Below are 14,606 nucleotides of genomic sequence, written 5' to 3' on the forward strand. Positions count from 1 at the left end.
TATATTCTTGCGGTACTAGTGACACTAAATACAGAAAGCAAGCAAATGATGATATAACAGTTATTTTGTTTAATAACTAATTTAAAATAGGAAGTGTCTAGGGGTACGAATCCGTACCTCTAAAATCTGATTCTAGAGGTTCACCCGATTGTTTACTTTCTCTTTCAAAACCTAAATGACCGAGGAAATCCAAATGAATACACTGTTCCGTGCCGATTAGTTTGTTGTGAAAGAAATTGCTGATAACAGCTAGATTAATGAATGAATCTATCCCTTAACTGAATTACCTTTGAAATTAAGCAAAAAATACATAAATAAATAATAAAATAAAATAGGCATAATAATATGTACCTATTTATTTTGTTATTTAACATGTCACAGTCGGCACGGAAATGATTGTGTAATAATCAATTAAGCAAAAGAAATTGTTTGCGAAAACTTCCCTTGTATCTCGCAACGGTTACAGAATGTGTGAAAAACAAAAATAAACTTAGGGTTAATTATCAATTAAAAATAGTTATTTCCCAACATATTTATCATTATTTTGTTTAATCTTTATATCTTTTTTTCCTGCCTGTTCGAATCCTCGTGATTTATTTGGTGATCCTCGGTTATTTATGTTCCGAAAGAAAATGTAACAAATCGGATGATTGATGTTCTGTAAACCATATCATTTTCAACAAAATTTGAAATGTAAATGACCCTTAATCTTTAGAAAAACGGAGGTCCGTACCCCTAGAAAACCCGTCCTAACAGGCTTGTCTAGAGGTACGGATCCGTACCTCTAGAATCAGATTCTAGAGGTACGGATCCATACCCCTAGACACTTCCTTTAAAATAATTCCTTATCTATCAAAACATATAAGTTTTGACACAAAATATAATTAAAATATTCCCGACAATCACATGTCAACATGTACACTTTCTACCATTTTAATTTTGTATGTCCTTGGTATTTTCGCGTTAAAGATGTTGTTCTTGTAGTTGTATCATTATTGTTAGGTTACATATCACGATATTTGTTTATTTCCGGTACAGTAAGGAATTCTGTGTCTGTTTGTAAAAATAGCAGTTTAATTATAACAATATTGGTAAAACTATGTGAAATGTTCCACACCCAGTACTTAACAATTTACTCATTTGGACAGCGTGTACACCTGAAAGTCCTGTCCCTTCTCAGAACCCTGACCTTTGAACCTTTGTATGTGACCACTAAAATTAGTCTATGTCAGAAATTGTGGTACCAAGGCGGGAATCAAAGGGAAGCAGGGCATTGTCGGATCGTCGTTCATCCGAATCAGACCTGTTTATAACAGACGACATAAACAAAACATTGGCGAAAACGATGTTAACAAGTGAAAAATACAGGATTTGGGTTTAATTGGATAGAAATTTAAGTATTCTAACTATTTTGAAAGTTAACTTACCAAAATTCTATGCATTGCGGATAAATTGATTAAAATTTGAACTGAAAATGAAAGTAGGTTGTTTGTAAACAATGTCAAGATGGCGCTGCAGTGCAAAATGGAAATGACGCGAAATTACCAATGACACGAGAATACCGCGGACGACTATATTATGGTTTTACACAAACATCTATACACAAAGCATTGGTCCCCCCACTGAAGTCCCTATTCCATCTAAATAGCTGATGGTATGTATTGAAATGCCACCATTTGATGTAGGTCAGTTAAATGGCACCACACACATGCAGTTTTTAGCTCATCTGATTTTTTGAAAAAAAATGATGAGTTATTGTCATCACTTGAGCGGTTGTCGGCGTCGGCGTCGGCGTCGGCGTTGCCTGGTTAAGTTTTATGTTTAGGTCAGCTTTTCTCCTAAACTATCAAAGCTATTGCTTTGAAACTTGGAATACTTGTTCACCATCATAAGCTGACACTGTATAGCAAGAAACATAACTCCATCTTGCATTTTGCAAGATTTATGGCCCCTTTTGTACTTAGAAAATATCAGATTTCTTGGTTAAGTTTTATGTTTAGGTCAACTTTTCTCCTAAACTATCAAAGCTATTGCTTTGAAACTTGGAATACTTGTTCACCATCATAAGCAGACCCTGTACATTAAGAAACATAACTCCATCTTGCTTTTTGCAAGATTTATTGCCCCTTTTGGACTTAGAAAATCAGTTTTCTTGGTTAAGTTTTATGTTTAGGTCAGCTTTTATCCTAAACTATCAAAGCTATTGCTTTGAAACTTGCAACTCTTGTTCACCATCATAAGTTGACCCTGTACAGCAAGAAACATAACTCCATCTTGCTTTTTGCAAGATTAATGGCCCCTTTTGGACTTAGAAAATATCAGATTTCTTGGTTAAGTTTTATGTTTAGGTCAACTTTTTCTCTTAAACTATCTAAGCTATTGCTTTGAAACTTGCAACACTTGTTCACCATCATAAGCTGACTCTGTACAGCAAGCAACATAACTCCATCCTGCTTTTTGCAATAATTATTGCCCCTTTTGGACTTAGAAAATCATTTTCTTGGTTGAGTATTATGTTTAAGTCAACTTTTCTCATAAACTATCAAAGCTATTGCTTTAAAACTTGCAACAGTTTTTCACCATCATAAGTGGACACTGTACATCAAGAAACATAACTCTATTCTGCTTTTTGCAAGAATGATGGCCCTTTTTAGACTTAGAAAATCATGGGTAGGACAATATTTCTATTACACAAAAAAAATCAGATGAGCGTCAGCACCCGCAAGGCGGTGCTCTTGTTATAAACTTTGTAAGCATTTCAATTCAGAATTGTCACAAACTGTACTGAATTTAATGCAATGAAGTGTTGGAAGTTGATAGAGGCAGCAGCAGAATCTAAAAATTCAAAGGCTGAAAAAACAGTAACAACATATCCTATTTTAAATTAATAAAATATAACTATGTCATTCATATGTTATGTTATTGATATTTCAGTATCAATTTGGGGTATTCTACACTGATTATGTTACTTAATATTACAAAAGCTAAAGTTAACCTAGGTCTGTATATAGAGCACTGATTGTGAATTCTGCTACCCGTGTTTGGCTTCAGTACAGCTTATAAAATTAAATGCAATTACTGTGTGGTGCTGTTGAATTGTCTCAGCTGATTTTACTTTGATATGTGAGCTCATCCTAATATCGCTTGTCACCAACTAGCTATTTATGGTCAGTCAGTGATATCTCCTCTTCTCTGATAGCATCTTCAATCTCTTTTTCAAAAGACATTCTGAACATAGGTTGACAGTTTCCTGATTTTGAATTATTCAGGTTGAGCAAAGAGATGTACCAGGCATTGATAGTGCCTTTCTTGCTATGGATACAGAAGAGGGTATGGAAGTGGTTTGGAATGAGGTGTATTTTTCAGAGAACAGAAATAGAAAAGCTCAGCATATAGAAGGGGAGGTAATTAATGAATTAATCAGTCAGGGGTGTAACTGTTTCAAGTTATCACAGTTTATAACACATTTGAGTTATTGCTTATACTTTCATAACTTGTTTCAGTTATCATGAAATATTACAAAGCCCTCCTGTGCCAATTCCTTATTAGCTCGACTATTCGAAGAATAGTCTAGCTATTCTACTCACCCTGGCGTCGGCGTCGGCGTCGGCGTCGGCGTCGGCGTCACACCTTGGTTAAGTTAAGTACATACAGCTATCATTTAAAGGCATATAGCTTTGAAACTTATTTATTCTTTTTCTAGGTCAATTACCAACCTCACTGGGTCAAGTTCCATAACTCTAACATGTATTTTGAGCAAATTATGCCCCCTTTTGGACTTAGAAAATTCTGGTTGAAGTTTTACATGCAAGTTACTATCTCCAAAACTAATGCAGATATTGAATTGAAACTTCACATGTGTCTTCGGGGTTATAAAACTAGTTGATAGCACCAAGTCCCATAACTCTGACCTTCATTTTGGCCAAATTATGCCCCCTTTTGGACTTAGAAAATTCTGGTTAAAGTTTTGCGTGCAAGTACATACAGCTATTACTAAAAGGCATATAGATTTGAAACTTATTTTTTCTTTTTCTAGATCAATTACCTACCTCACTGGGTCAAGTCCCATAACTCTGGCATGTATTTTGGCCAAATTATGCCCCCTTTGGACTTAGAAAATTCTGGTTAAAGTTTTGCGTGCAAGTACATACAGCTATTACTAAAAGGCATATAGATTTGAAACTTATTTTTTCTTTTTCTAGATCAATTACCTACCTCACTGGGTCAAGTCCCATAACTCTGGCATGTATTTTTGGCCAAATTATGCCCCCTTTTGGACTTAGAAAATTCTGGTTAAAGTTTTGCGTGCAAGTACATACAGCTATTACTAAAAGGCATATAGATTTGGAACTTATTTATTCTTTTTCTAGATCAATTACCTACCTCACTGGGTCAAGTTCCATAACTCTTAACATGTATTTTGAGCAAATTATGCCCCCTTTTGGACTTAGAAAATTCTGGTTAAAGTTTTACATGCAAGTTACTATCCCCAAAACTAATGCAGATATTGAATTGAAACTTAACATGTTTCTTCGGGGTTATAAAACTAGTTGATAGCATCAAGTCCCATAACTCTGATATGTCCCCTTTTGAACTTAAAACTCTTTTGATATTTAACATTTTGGGTAATAATTTCCAGCTTCTGTGACAATATTTCGAATAGTCGAGCTTGGCTGTCTTATGGACAGCTCTTGTTTTGAATGAGACTAATGCAATTATTTCATGAATCCTTGAACTTCTATCTTTCCAGCTATGCAATAAATTTTTTACGCAAGGCTGATAAAGTTTTACGCAGGAGTTTTAAAGCTATAAAACTCTTTAACATCCTATTATGCTTATCAGGTCATGATCAGACTAAAAGAGAATTTGATTAACCACAGTTTGTTACCAATTGCACTTTAAAGATCACTTTGTGAGAACTGCTTTTTGATAAAGTCATATATCTCTGTTACTATCAAAGCTTTTGTCTTGAAACTTTATCAAAGTCTACACCAGGAGAAACATTATCTATAACTCTGATTTGAATTTTGACAGAGTTATGTCCCTTTTTAACTTAGAATTATTTTGTTAAAGTTTTTGATAAAGTCAAATATCTCTGTTACTGTCAAAGCTGTTGACTTGAAACTTAATATAGTTCTTTGCTATCAAAGTCTACACCAGGAGAAACAGTCCCCATAACTCTGATTTGTATTTTGACAGAGTTATGCCCCATTTTTTACTTTGATTTTTTTTTGTTTAAGTTTTATAATGTTTTTACTGGCAAATGTCTAATTCAGAGTCAAACCCTTAGAAAAGTTGAGGATGCTGTCTTACGGACAGCTCTTGTTGAAATTAATCATTACTAATACTTGTAACATGTACTTGCATGTATGTACAGACTTGTTCTTTGTCCATGTTTTCATTAATTTCATGTTACTTGTTCAACTATCTAGTCAAGTTTTTGTACATTTTTATTTTAAAGTAATGATAGGGAGGTAAATTGCTTTTTTGTACCAGCAAGCATGTAGTAAAATAAGTCCTGTTGGCACATAAATTGTCAAAGTGAAGAGTATGATATATTGAAATGTTATCTGTACATTTTTTGGCTAAAACAAAGAGTGTGTATACATTTACATCATGTATGGTTTTGAAATGCTTGTAGGAAAAGATTCGTCAAGTGTTTGACAACCTGATACAACTGGACCATCCAAACATTGTGAAATTCCACAAGTACTGGACTGATACAAGTGGTGATAAACCTAGGGTAAGTTATTCTGTAAGAGAAGAAGTGGTGATAAACCTATAATAAGTTAAATCATTTAGGATTCAAGTGGTGTTAACCAAGAGTAATTTATTCTCTCAGGATATAGGTGTTGATAAACCTAGAGTAATATTTTCTGTCAGATTACAGGTGGTAATAAATCTAGATTAAGTTATTCTATAGGGATATTATTGTGATAAATCTAGAGTAAGTTATTCTCTCAGTATACAAGACTTGTGTACTGAGAGAATAACTTATTCTATGTTTATCACCACTTGTCAGTGGTGATAAACATAGAGTAAGTTATTCTCTCAGTATACAAATGGTGATAAACATAGAGTAAGTTATTCTCTCAGGATACAAGTGGTGATAAACATAGAGTAAGTTATTCTCTCAATATACAAGTGGTGATAAACATAGAGTTAGTTGTTCTCTCAGTATATAAGTGGTGATAAACATAGAGTAAGTTATTCTCTCAGTATACAATTGGTGTTAAACAAAGAGTAAGTTATTCTCTCAGTATATAAGTGGTGATAAACATAGAATATTCTGTAAGTTATAGTGACAAGTCAGGATATAGGTGATAAACTTTAAGGCTTTAGCAGAATATTCTAGGTGATAAACCTAGAGTAAGTTATTCAGTCAGTAAAAAATGGGGTGATGAACAAAGAGTAAGTTCTACTGTCTGGAAATAAATGTACATGCCAACTTTTCATTGAGGTGATTTATAATAATGAATATAATGATAATAGTCATAATCATAAATGGTGTTTGGGGAGAGGCGTAGCTTGGTTAAACTTGATGTGAATGTGTGGGTATGTGCCTCTAGATGCTTATGAATGCAATATCTTTACTAAGCTCTTGAATAGTTTTAAAACAGAATGTATATATATTTGTAGTAATAACAAAAGTTCGAAATTCAAAATATATATATATAATTTATGTTGTCTGTCTATTTTAGGTGATATTTATAACTGAGTATATGTCATCTGGTTCTCTCAAACAATTCCTGAAGAAAACAAAGAAAAATAACAAAACATTCCAGTTAAAGGTAAGCCTGTCTAGAATTTAGTTAACATTATTAGAACAAAAATAGAAAAGGAAAAGTTATTATTTATTTGGTCACCATGGCCCAGTGGTTAAGGCTTCCGCCTCGGGACTGGGAGGTCGAAGGTTCAGGCCCCATGGGGAGTGTTCGTCGGGGGATGTTTGTCATGGGACTCGTTCTGAAAAGGCCGATTCGTGAGCCGTGAGCTAGATAAATGAATGGTTACCGACTTCTATCCGCCTGGCGCATGGCATAGTGGTAGGAATTCACAATAAAGGTGTCTCATTAGCCAAATTGGCTGGCCGTTTCAATAGGGGTGACACTATAATAAACAAGACCTTTACCTTATTTGGAAAAAATCGGTAAGACTGTCATAGATCTGTCAGCTGCAATGGTTATAGGCATGAGTGATAGATCATTTAACTTGTCTTATAGTTTACCAACTAAATCTGTAGGTAACCATTAGCAACTCCATATTTGCCAACTGAATGATCTATTTAATGTATTCACTTAATAGGTACTGTGTAAATGGGCATAATAAACCAGGAAGTGAGTCTAAGATTTGGAAGTTTGTGGTTGCTAATTGGATTTTTAGACTAGTTAAACTATAAGTAACTGTCCGTCCAAGATTGGTTATTGTTTAGTTTTAAAGGTTTACAGGACAAAATGTCATATTTTAAAATATGACCAATTACTTAATACAGTTGATGTAAACATAAAATAACTTGTTTATTAATGGTATTAGGCAAAGTTTAAAATAGTACATGTTCCCATAGATTTACCATTATCGGTAGATCCTAATGCAAGTTCTCCCAATAAGTTTAGTAGTCTGACTTCCAATCTGGAGATCGTAGCATATAATCCAGGTAGAGACATGTACATGTGTCATATAAGGTGTGGTTGTGACCCCAGTGTTGCTCAATCCCACAAACTTGGAATTAAGCAGCCAACACCTTAACCTCTAGAACACCACTTCACTTTAAGGTAGTGGACCTGAAATGACAATCGGCAATACCCATTTGGATAACATATTCTTTGTATATTTCGAAATTTCGGAATTTGTATATTTTGGATTTCGGAATTTTCCATTTGTTATGAAAAATAATTTTCTGTTATGGCCTTAGGGCAGTGAAATAGCATACAGAGGATATGTAATCTCTCGGAAATTAACAGCTGTCATTGCAAGTCCACAGCCTTAAGAGATATAAGTTCATGCTAACCGACATGTATCAGAAGTGAGCACTAGCATTAGTATTTATGCCTACTACCAAGCTTTAAAAAGAGAATCAGAATCTTGTCTTCTTCTTATTCTTGTCGTTTGCAAATCAGAATCTTGTATAATTGCAGGCTTGGAAAAGATGGAGTACACAGATACTTTCTGCTCTAAGGTAAGTCATCTTAATAGCGATATTTGTGTATAAAGACTGTATAGATTGGTCATTGACACATTTATTAATGATAGATAATTTCATATGTATACAACAGAAAAAATGAAGAAAATTGCACTGAAAATACTAAAAAGAAAAAGCAAGTAACTATGTGGATTTTTTGTTACTATATTTCCCTTGAGTAACACTGTCACTATGTATGCTTGATTACACTGATCTAATGTCTGCACTTAATTGCATTGTAATGTTCTGACTACTTGTAATTTCCAGCGCTGAAAGGTTTTCAAAAGCTTTAAAGTCTCGGCAAGTTACTTTTGACTTTTAAAATACTTTACTGCTTTAGCAGACTAACTTACTGTGCAGACAAGTTATCAGTTACTCAGTGTCAACTAATTCAGCAGCCATAACTCCAGATCAACAAAGACTATCCTACTTGGCCAAGATAATATTCCCATAAACATTCTTTCTGGATAAGAATATCTCAAGTTTTTAAACAGACACTGTCATTTTCCACAGATTTAGGTAATTTAAGGGCAATAAGTCTTAAGTACTGGGACTATCATGCTGGTTATCAAACTTGTCTGAGGTATAATGCCCATACACATTGTTACCTAGTCTGGGGAATATTGAATCAGAACTACTCAAGTTAGAGAGCAAATGCTGTCAATTTTCACAATTCTTAGTATTCCAAAGGCTCCAGAGTCTCTTCGACAGTCTGGACGGTTTTTCAAACTTGAATTTTGAGTAATTCAAGGGTCATGGTGCCAGGGAGGGTTGGAGAATCCAGCTGGTTATTGAACTTATATTATGCCCATAAACATTGTGACCAATTGTGATGAACATTGGAGAACATTGAAGAAGAACCGCTCAAGTCAGAGGGCAGCAACCTTTGTGGATGCTGCCAACCAGCTACATGTGTTCCCATTATATGTTTCACTGGTGTATAATAAAAAGGTTAGCATTTTCCTTAACCTTGCAGGATATATTTGGACTTTTATCTGTCCAAAAACATGGACTCACTTATAGGTTTGAGCTACATGTTTTTTGTACGGATATATGTCCTGGTTAAACTCATCAAATCACTTGCCCCCACTGATGTGGGTTTTGAAATCTCATGTAGAACTTCATGTGAGGAAGCTATTGAGCCAGCTTACAGAAGGTTAGTTGTTCTTCTTAGGTGGACATCTAAGCCTAAAACTACACTTGAGGGGCACATGGGATTTCCTTCACTATCAAAAGCTGGAAAAATTGCTGTATGACCTAAATTGTGTTAGTGTCACTCAAAACTCAACAAAACAAAAACACATCAAAAGAGGCAAACAAGCAATTGTTGGATTTGACTCTTAGTTAACTCTGGGGCTAGTGTATTCAACAGAAAAAATTGTCTATTTTAGTTATATACGTGGGTGGTACCTACCTGTGTTTATTTCAGTAATGTACATTTGCATTACCTGCCTCTGCCTATTTCAGTGCATACATTCCTGTAACCTGCCTCAGTCTATTTCATTTATCTATGTTTGTGTGACCCACCTCTGTCTATTTCTGTGCATACGTTCCTAAACCTGTCTTGGTCTACTTCAGTTATCTACATTTGTGTTACTCACCTCCATCTGTTTAAGTAATCTACATTTGTGTTACTCACTTGATTACCAAACTCTGTCTTATTCAGTTATCTACATTTATGTTACCCACCTGTGTCTGTTTCAGTTACAAACATTTGTGTAATCTGCCTCTATCTGTTTCAATTATCTACATATGTTACCCACCCCAGTCTGTTTTAGTTACACACATTTGCATCCAATTTAGTAATCTTCATTTGTGTCTATTTTAGTTACATACATTTGTATTAACCACCTTTGTTTATTTCAGTTACATTTATTCACGTAATCCCAGCCTCCATCTGTTTCAGTTATGTACATTTAACCTACCTCTGTTTGGACAATATATATTTATGTAACCTGTCTGTGTCTATTTCAGTTATCTACATTCATGTAAGCCGCCTGTGATACATGGCAATCTGACCTGTGATACTATATTTATACAGCATAATGGACTCATTAAAATTGGATCTGGTAAGATTTTGTTTCTGTTATTACGTTCAGAATATCTGTTCACATGATATAGGCAGATGATGCTATGATAAACTAACTGCTTTATAAAATCTTTTATATTACTTAATTTGGTAATATATTTGAAGCGCGTTTATACCACACCAATAGATTAGATTTCTTTTCAAAGTAATATATTTTTCACCTTGCTTTGACATGTGCAAATGCATAAAAATGACACAGATTTCTGAATTTTTTCCTGTAAAATGATCGGTTTATCACTTTGGAACAGTAAAATTTCAGGAGCTTTGAGACAAAAAATATTCCCGTGAGCAATTTGTCATTGAAACAGAAAATTTGGACTAAAAAGTGTACAGGTCTTGTATATTTAAAGTAAAGCTTACACATGTAGAAGAAAACCCATGCTTTTCATGCTCATAGTTTTGCAGGTGTATGAACTTGGTGTTATTTGAAAATAAATAGGAATAAATCCTGGTCTGGCTGATAGAAAAAGCACAACTTTTTTTTGGAAAATACATTTAGTTCATATTGAAATTTGATTTTAAATTAAGTATGTAGTTATTTAAGTGGATTATATTGGCATACGTAAAATGAGAGGTTGATTTAGTGCGAGTTGGGGGGTAAATTCTGTCTGTATTCCATTTTATGGTTTCACATGTCGCAGCTAGAAGACTAAAGTTAATCATGTGAGGTGAAAGCACTGCAGGCTTTAACATGAATTTGAATAGCACCTTAGCTTCAGCGGGCTTAAATATAATTTCAAGTGTAGCTGTGCATAAGATGATTATTGCGCTTTTTCAAATATTTAGGTTAGCTTTTAAGTATTTCACAGTCTTGCTCATCTGTTTAATTCATGGTCAGTACCTCTGTATACTTCTAAAGGGGCATATCTCCAGATGTTCATCTCAGAATGTTAACTGTGTGACTATGGCAGTAAATAGCTGTCTTACATATTCTGCAGACTGGCAGTGTTTTGTAGATAAAAATGACTGCCAGAAAACAATCATTAATTTTGTGCTTTTTTAGCTCACCTGTCAGCTTTTGTGATCGCGCGTCGTCCGTGCGTCCGTAAACTTATGCTTGTGACCACTCTAGAGGTCACATTTTTAATGGGATCTTTATGAAAGTTGGTCAGAATGTTCATCTGGCTGATATCTAGGTCAAGTTCGAAAATGGGTCACGTGTGGTCCAAAACTCGGTCAGTAGGTCTAAAAATAGAAAAACCTTGTGACCTCTCTGGAGGCCATATTTTTCACAAGATCTTCATGAAAATTGGTCAGAATGTTCACCTTGGTGATATCTAGATCAAGTTCGAAACTGGGTCTAATAGAAAAACCTTGTGACTTCTCTGGGGGCCATATTTTCCACAAGATCTTCATGAAAATTGGTCAGAATGTTCACCTTGATGATATCTAGGTCAAGTTCGAAACTGGGTCACGTGCCGTCAAAAACTAGGTTAGGTCAAATAATAGAAAAACCTTGTGACCTCTCTAGAGTCCATATTTTTATGGGATCTGTATGAAAGTTGGTCTGAATGTTTATCTTGATGATATCTAGGTCAGATTCGAAACTGGGTCACGTACGATCAGAAACTAGGTCAGTAGGTCTAAAAATAGAAAAACCTTATGACCGCTTTAGAGGCCATACTTGTGAATGGATCTTCATAAAAATTGGTCAGAACGTTAAGCTTGATGATATCTAGGTCAAGTTCGAAATTGGGTCACGTGGCTTCAATAACTAGGTCAGTAGGTCAGATAATAAAAAGGCCTTGTGACCTCTCTAGAAGCCATATTTTTCAATGGATCATCATGAAAATTGGGCAGAATGTTCATCTTGATGATATCTAGGTCAAGTTCCAAACTGGGTCACGTGTGGTAAAAAAACAGGTCAGTAAGTCAAATAATAGAAAAACCTTGTTACCTCTCTGGAGGCCATATTTTTCACAAGATCTTCATGAAAACTGGTCAGAATGTTCACCTTGATGATATCTAGGTCAAGTTTGAAACTGGGTCACATGCCTTCAGAAACCAGGTCAGTAGGTCAAATAATAGAAAAGCCTTGTGACCTCTCTGGAGGCAATATTTTTCATGGGATCTGTATGAAAGTTGGTCTGAATGTTTATCTTGATGATATCTAGGTCAGATTCGAAAGTGGGTCACGTGCCGTCAATAACTAGGTCAGTAGGTGAAATAATAAAAAACCTTGTGACCGCTCTAGGGGCCATATTTGTCAATGGATCTTCATGAAAATTGGTCAGAATTTTTATCCTTATGATATCTAGGTCAGTTTCAAAACTGGGTCACATGAGCTCAAAAACTAGGTCACTATGTCAAATAATAGAAAAAACAACGTCATACTCAGTTCAAAACTGGGTCATGTGGGGACAGGTGAGCGATTCAGGACCATCATGGTCCTCTTGTATTTACATTTCGTAGAAAATGGATGTGTGCAACACATTTGACATAAGTCTGAAGGCATGCCCCTTTAAGAAACTTAGAGTAATACTAGTTTCCTTAAAATGATTGTTTTACAAAAAACCATCAAGTCCTGCATAGTTCAGGAACAGTTTATTTTCTGTTTTAACATGAAAAGTAAGAGAGAATGGCAGTTTAGGGGCTAACATTCTACAAAATTTTAAGATTGTGGGAGGCTTTACAAAATATTTTTATGACTAATTACTTTGCTTAAAGTTAAATGATCGGAAGAGATTTATTTGCTTCTCTTGTATTCCAAAATTCAACTTAGTTTTATCTTCCATAATTGAATTTGTTTTATTTCAGTATTGTTTCTTTACAATTAATTCAGGTAATATTAATTCATGGAACAAATGAAAGGAGTGAATAAGTATTTAAAAAACTATGCTGACTTTGTTAGAGATGTCATGTATATTCAATAGAAAAAAGGTATATATGTACACAAAACTGCCATTCGATTTTAAGTCTGTTGTTCAGAACTTTATTTGCCTAACTAGTAGGGGATTGTATTGCCTGGTAGTACCTCCTTCACTTGTTTCAGGTGTTTTTATCTTGTAGAAAGCAATTTGGAAAGACTACTGGGCAAGTAGTGAATTTCTTTTTGCCAGCCTTTTATTGCCATTTAGGCTTGCATAGATGGCTAGATGTTTTAGTCATCTGAGATCTTACATTTACCAAAGCTTTTAACCAAAACATCTTTATAAGATAAACTAGGAAAGTTTATCAGTTTATGATGTCTTTTTGAATTAGTCAAGTAACCTTATTTAATTGCATAAAATTCATAAAATATTGTCCTAATTAATTTAACTTGAAATGTCTGATTACCTTCAAAATGTCTAACACACAATCAGAATATAGAAAAACAGTGTATTTTAAAATTTTGCACATTTTTAGGAGAAACACAGTCATCCAATAAAATCCCCCCAAAAATTGAAATCCCCTTTTCATCATCAGATTGTATAGATATGAGTTTTTCAGTTTTGAAATTTTATCTTTGAACAACCAGTTGGATTGAATTCTCAGGTGTAACATATCCTCCCTCTTTTTAAAGAAATAATTACTGTAGATTATGTATTTTTTGTGTCACTTTTATTTCATGAATTCATAGAATCTTAAACTTGAACTCACTTGAGCCTGACATAGTATAATTGTTTGTGGTCAATAGATGACTAGTGTCAAGGTCATTGCATACTTGAGACGAAATTACACACACCATTACCTCAGACAGGCCTTCAGGTGCATATGTGTTTCACATTAATATTTAGGTGTGTTTTGAGTTTGTGGAAAAAAAGTTATTGAGAATTAAACCAAATCTGAAGTCTTGTAATGTCACAATGCACTTTGACCTTTCCATCTAACCAACATCGAAAATGAGCACATGCAGTCCAGCATGTTTTTACACACCAATCTGTGCCAGCGTACCAATTTAGTTAAGTTTTCATATGTAAGCTGATATCTAAGTTAGCACGAATGGGAATGAATTTTGCATTGAGAACTTTTTTAAGCTAACAGAAAAGGCTACCTGTTTTAACTTTGATTTCCTTCCCTCGAGCTTTACCTGTAATCAAATCAGAAACCAGTCTTCATAATGGAAAACAAGCTATTGCCCATTTCTCCTCAAAATTTGCAAACAAAAACTCTCCAACATATATAAGCTACATCAAAACCATCTAGCAAGAAAAATGTTATGGTGATTTTGCATGTTGGTAGCTGGAATTTCATAAAAATTGTTTAACCTAGAATCAACTACATACTAATAGAAAAAAACTGTATACTAATCCCCAACGATTTTGTGGTTCACAAATGCCAAAACATATCCATTTCATGATAATTGATAAAACAACAATTCATATTACTTGTACATTAATTGACAAGTAGATCTTGATA

General features: G+C 34.4%; 1 protein-coding gene across 1 annotated transcript in view; it reads left to right on the plus strand.

The window, feature by feature from the left end:
- LOC123525431 (nuclear receptor-binding protein-like) overlaps positions 1 to 14,606 on the plus strand; it is a 42,310-nt gene that overhangs the window by 2,275 nt on the left and 25,429 nt on the right. Inside the window, exons 2-6 of the mRNA XM_053537881.1 lie at positions 3,270 to 3,404; positions 5,642 to 5,743; positions 6,702 to 6,791; positions 8,136 to 8,176; positions 10,154 to 10,248. Of these exons, the coding sequence (XP_053393856.1) occupies positions 3,270 to 3,404; positions 5,642 to 5,743; positions 6,702 to 6,791; positions 8,136 to 8,176; positions 10,154 to 10,248 (463 nt within the window). The remainder of the gene's footprint in view (positions 1 to 3,269; positions 3,405 to 5,641; positions 5,744 to 6,701; positions 6,792 to 8,135; positions 8,177 to 10,153; positions 10,249 to 14,606) is intronic.

Source organism: Mercenaria mercenaria, chromosome 3 (genome assembly GCF_021730395.1).
Source record: "Mercenaria mercenaria strain notata chromosome 3, MADL_Memer_1, whole genome shotgun sequence".
Lineage (NCBI taxonomy): Eukaryota > Metazoa > Mollusca > Bivalvia > Venerida > Veneridae > Mercenaria > Mercenaria mercenaria.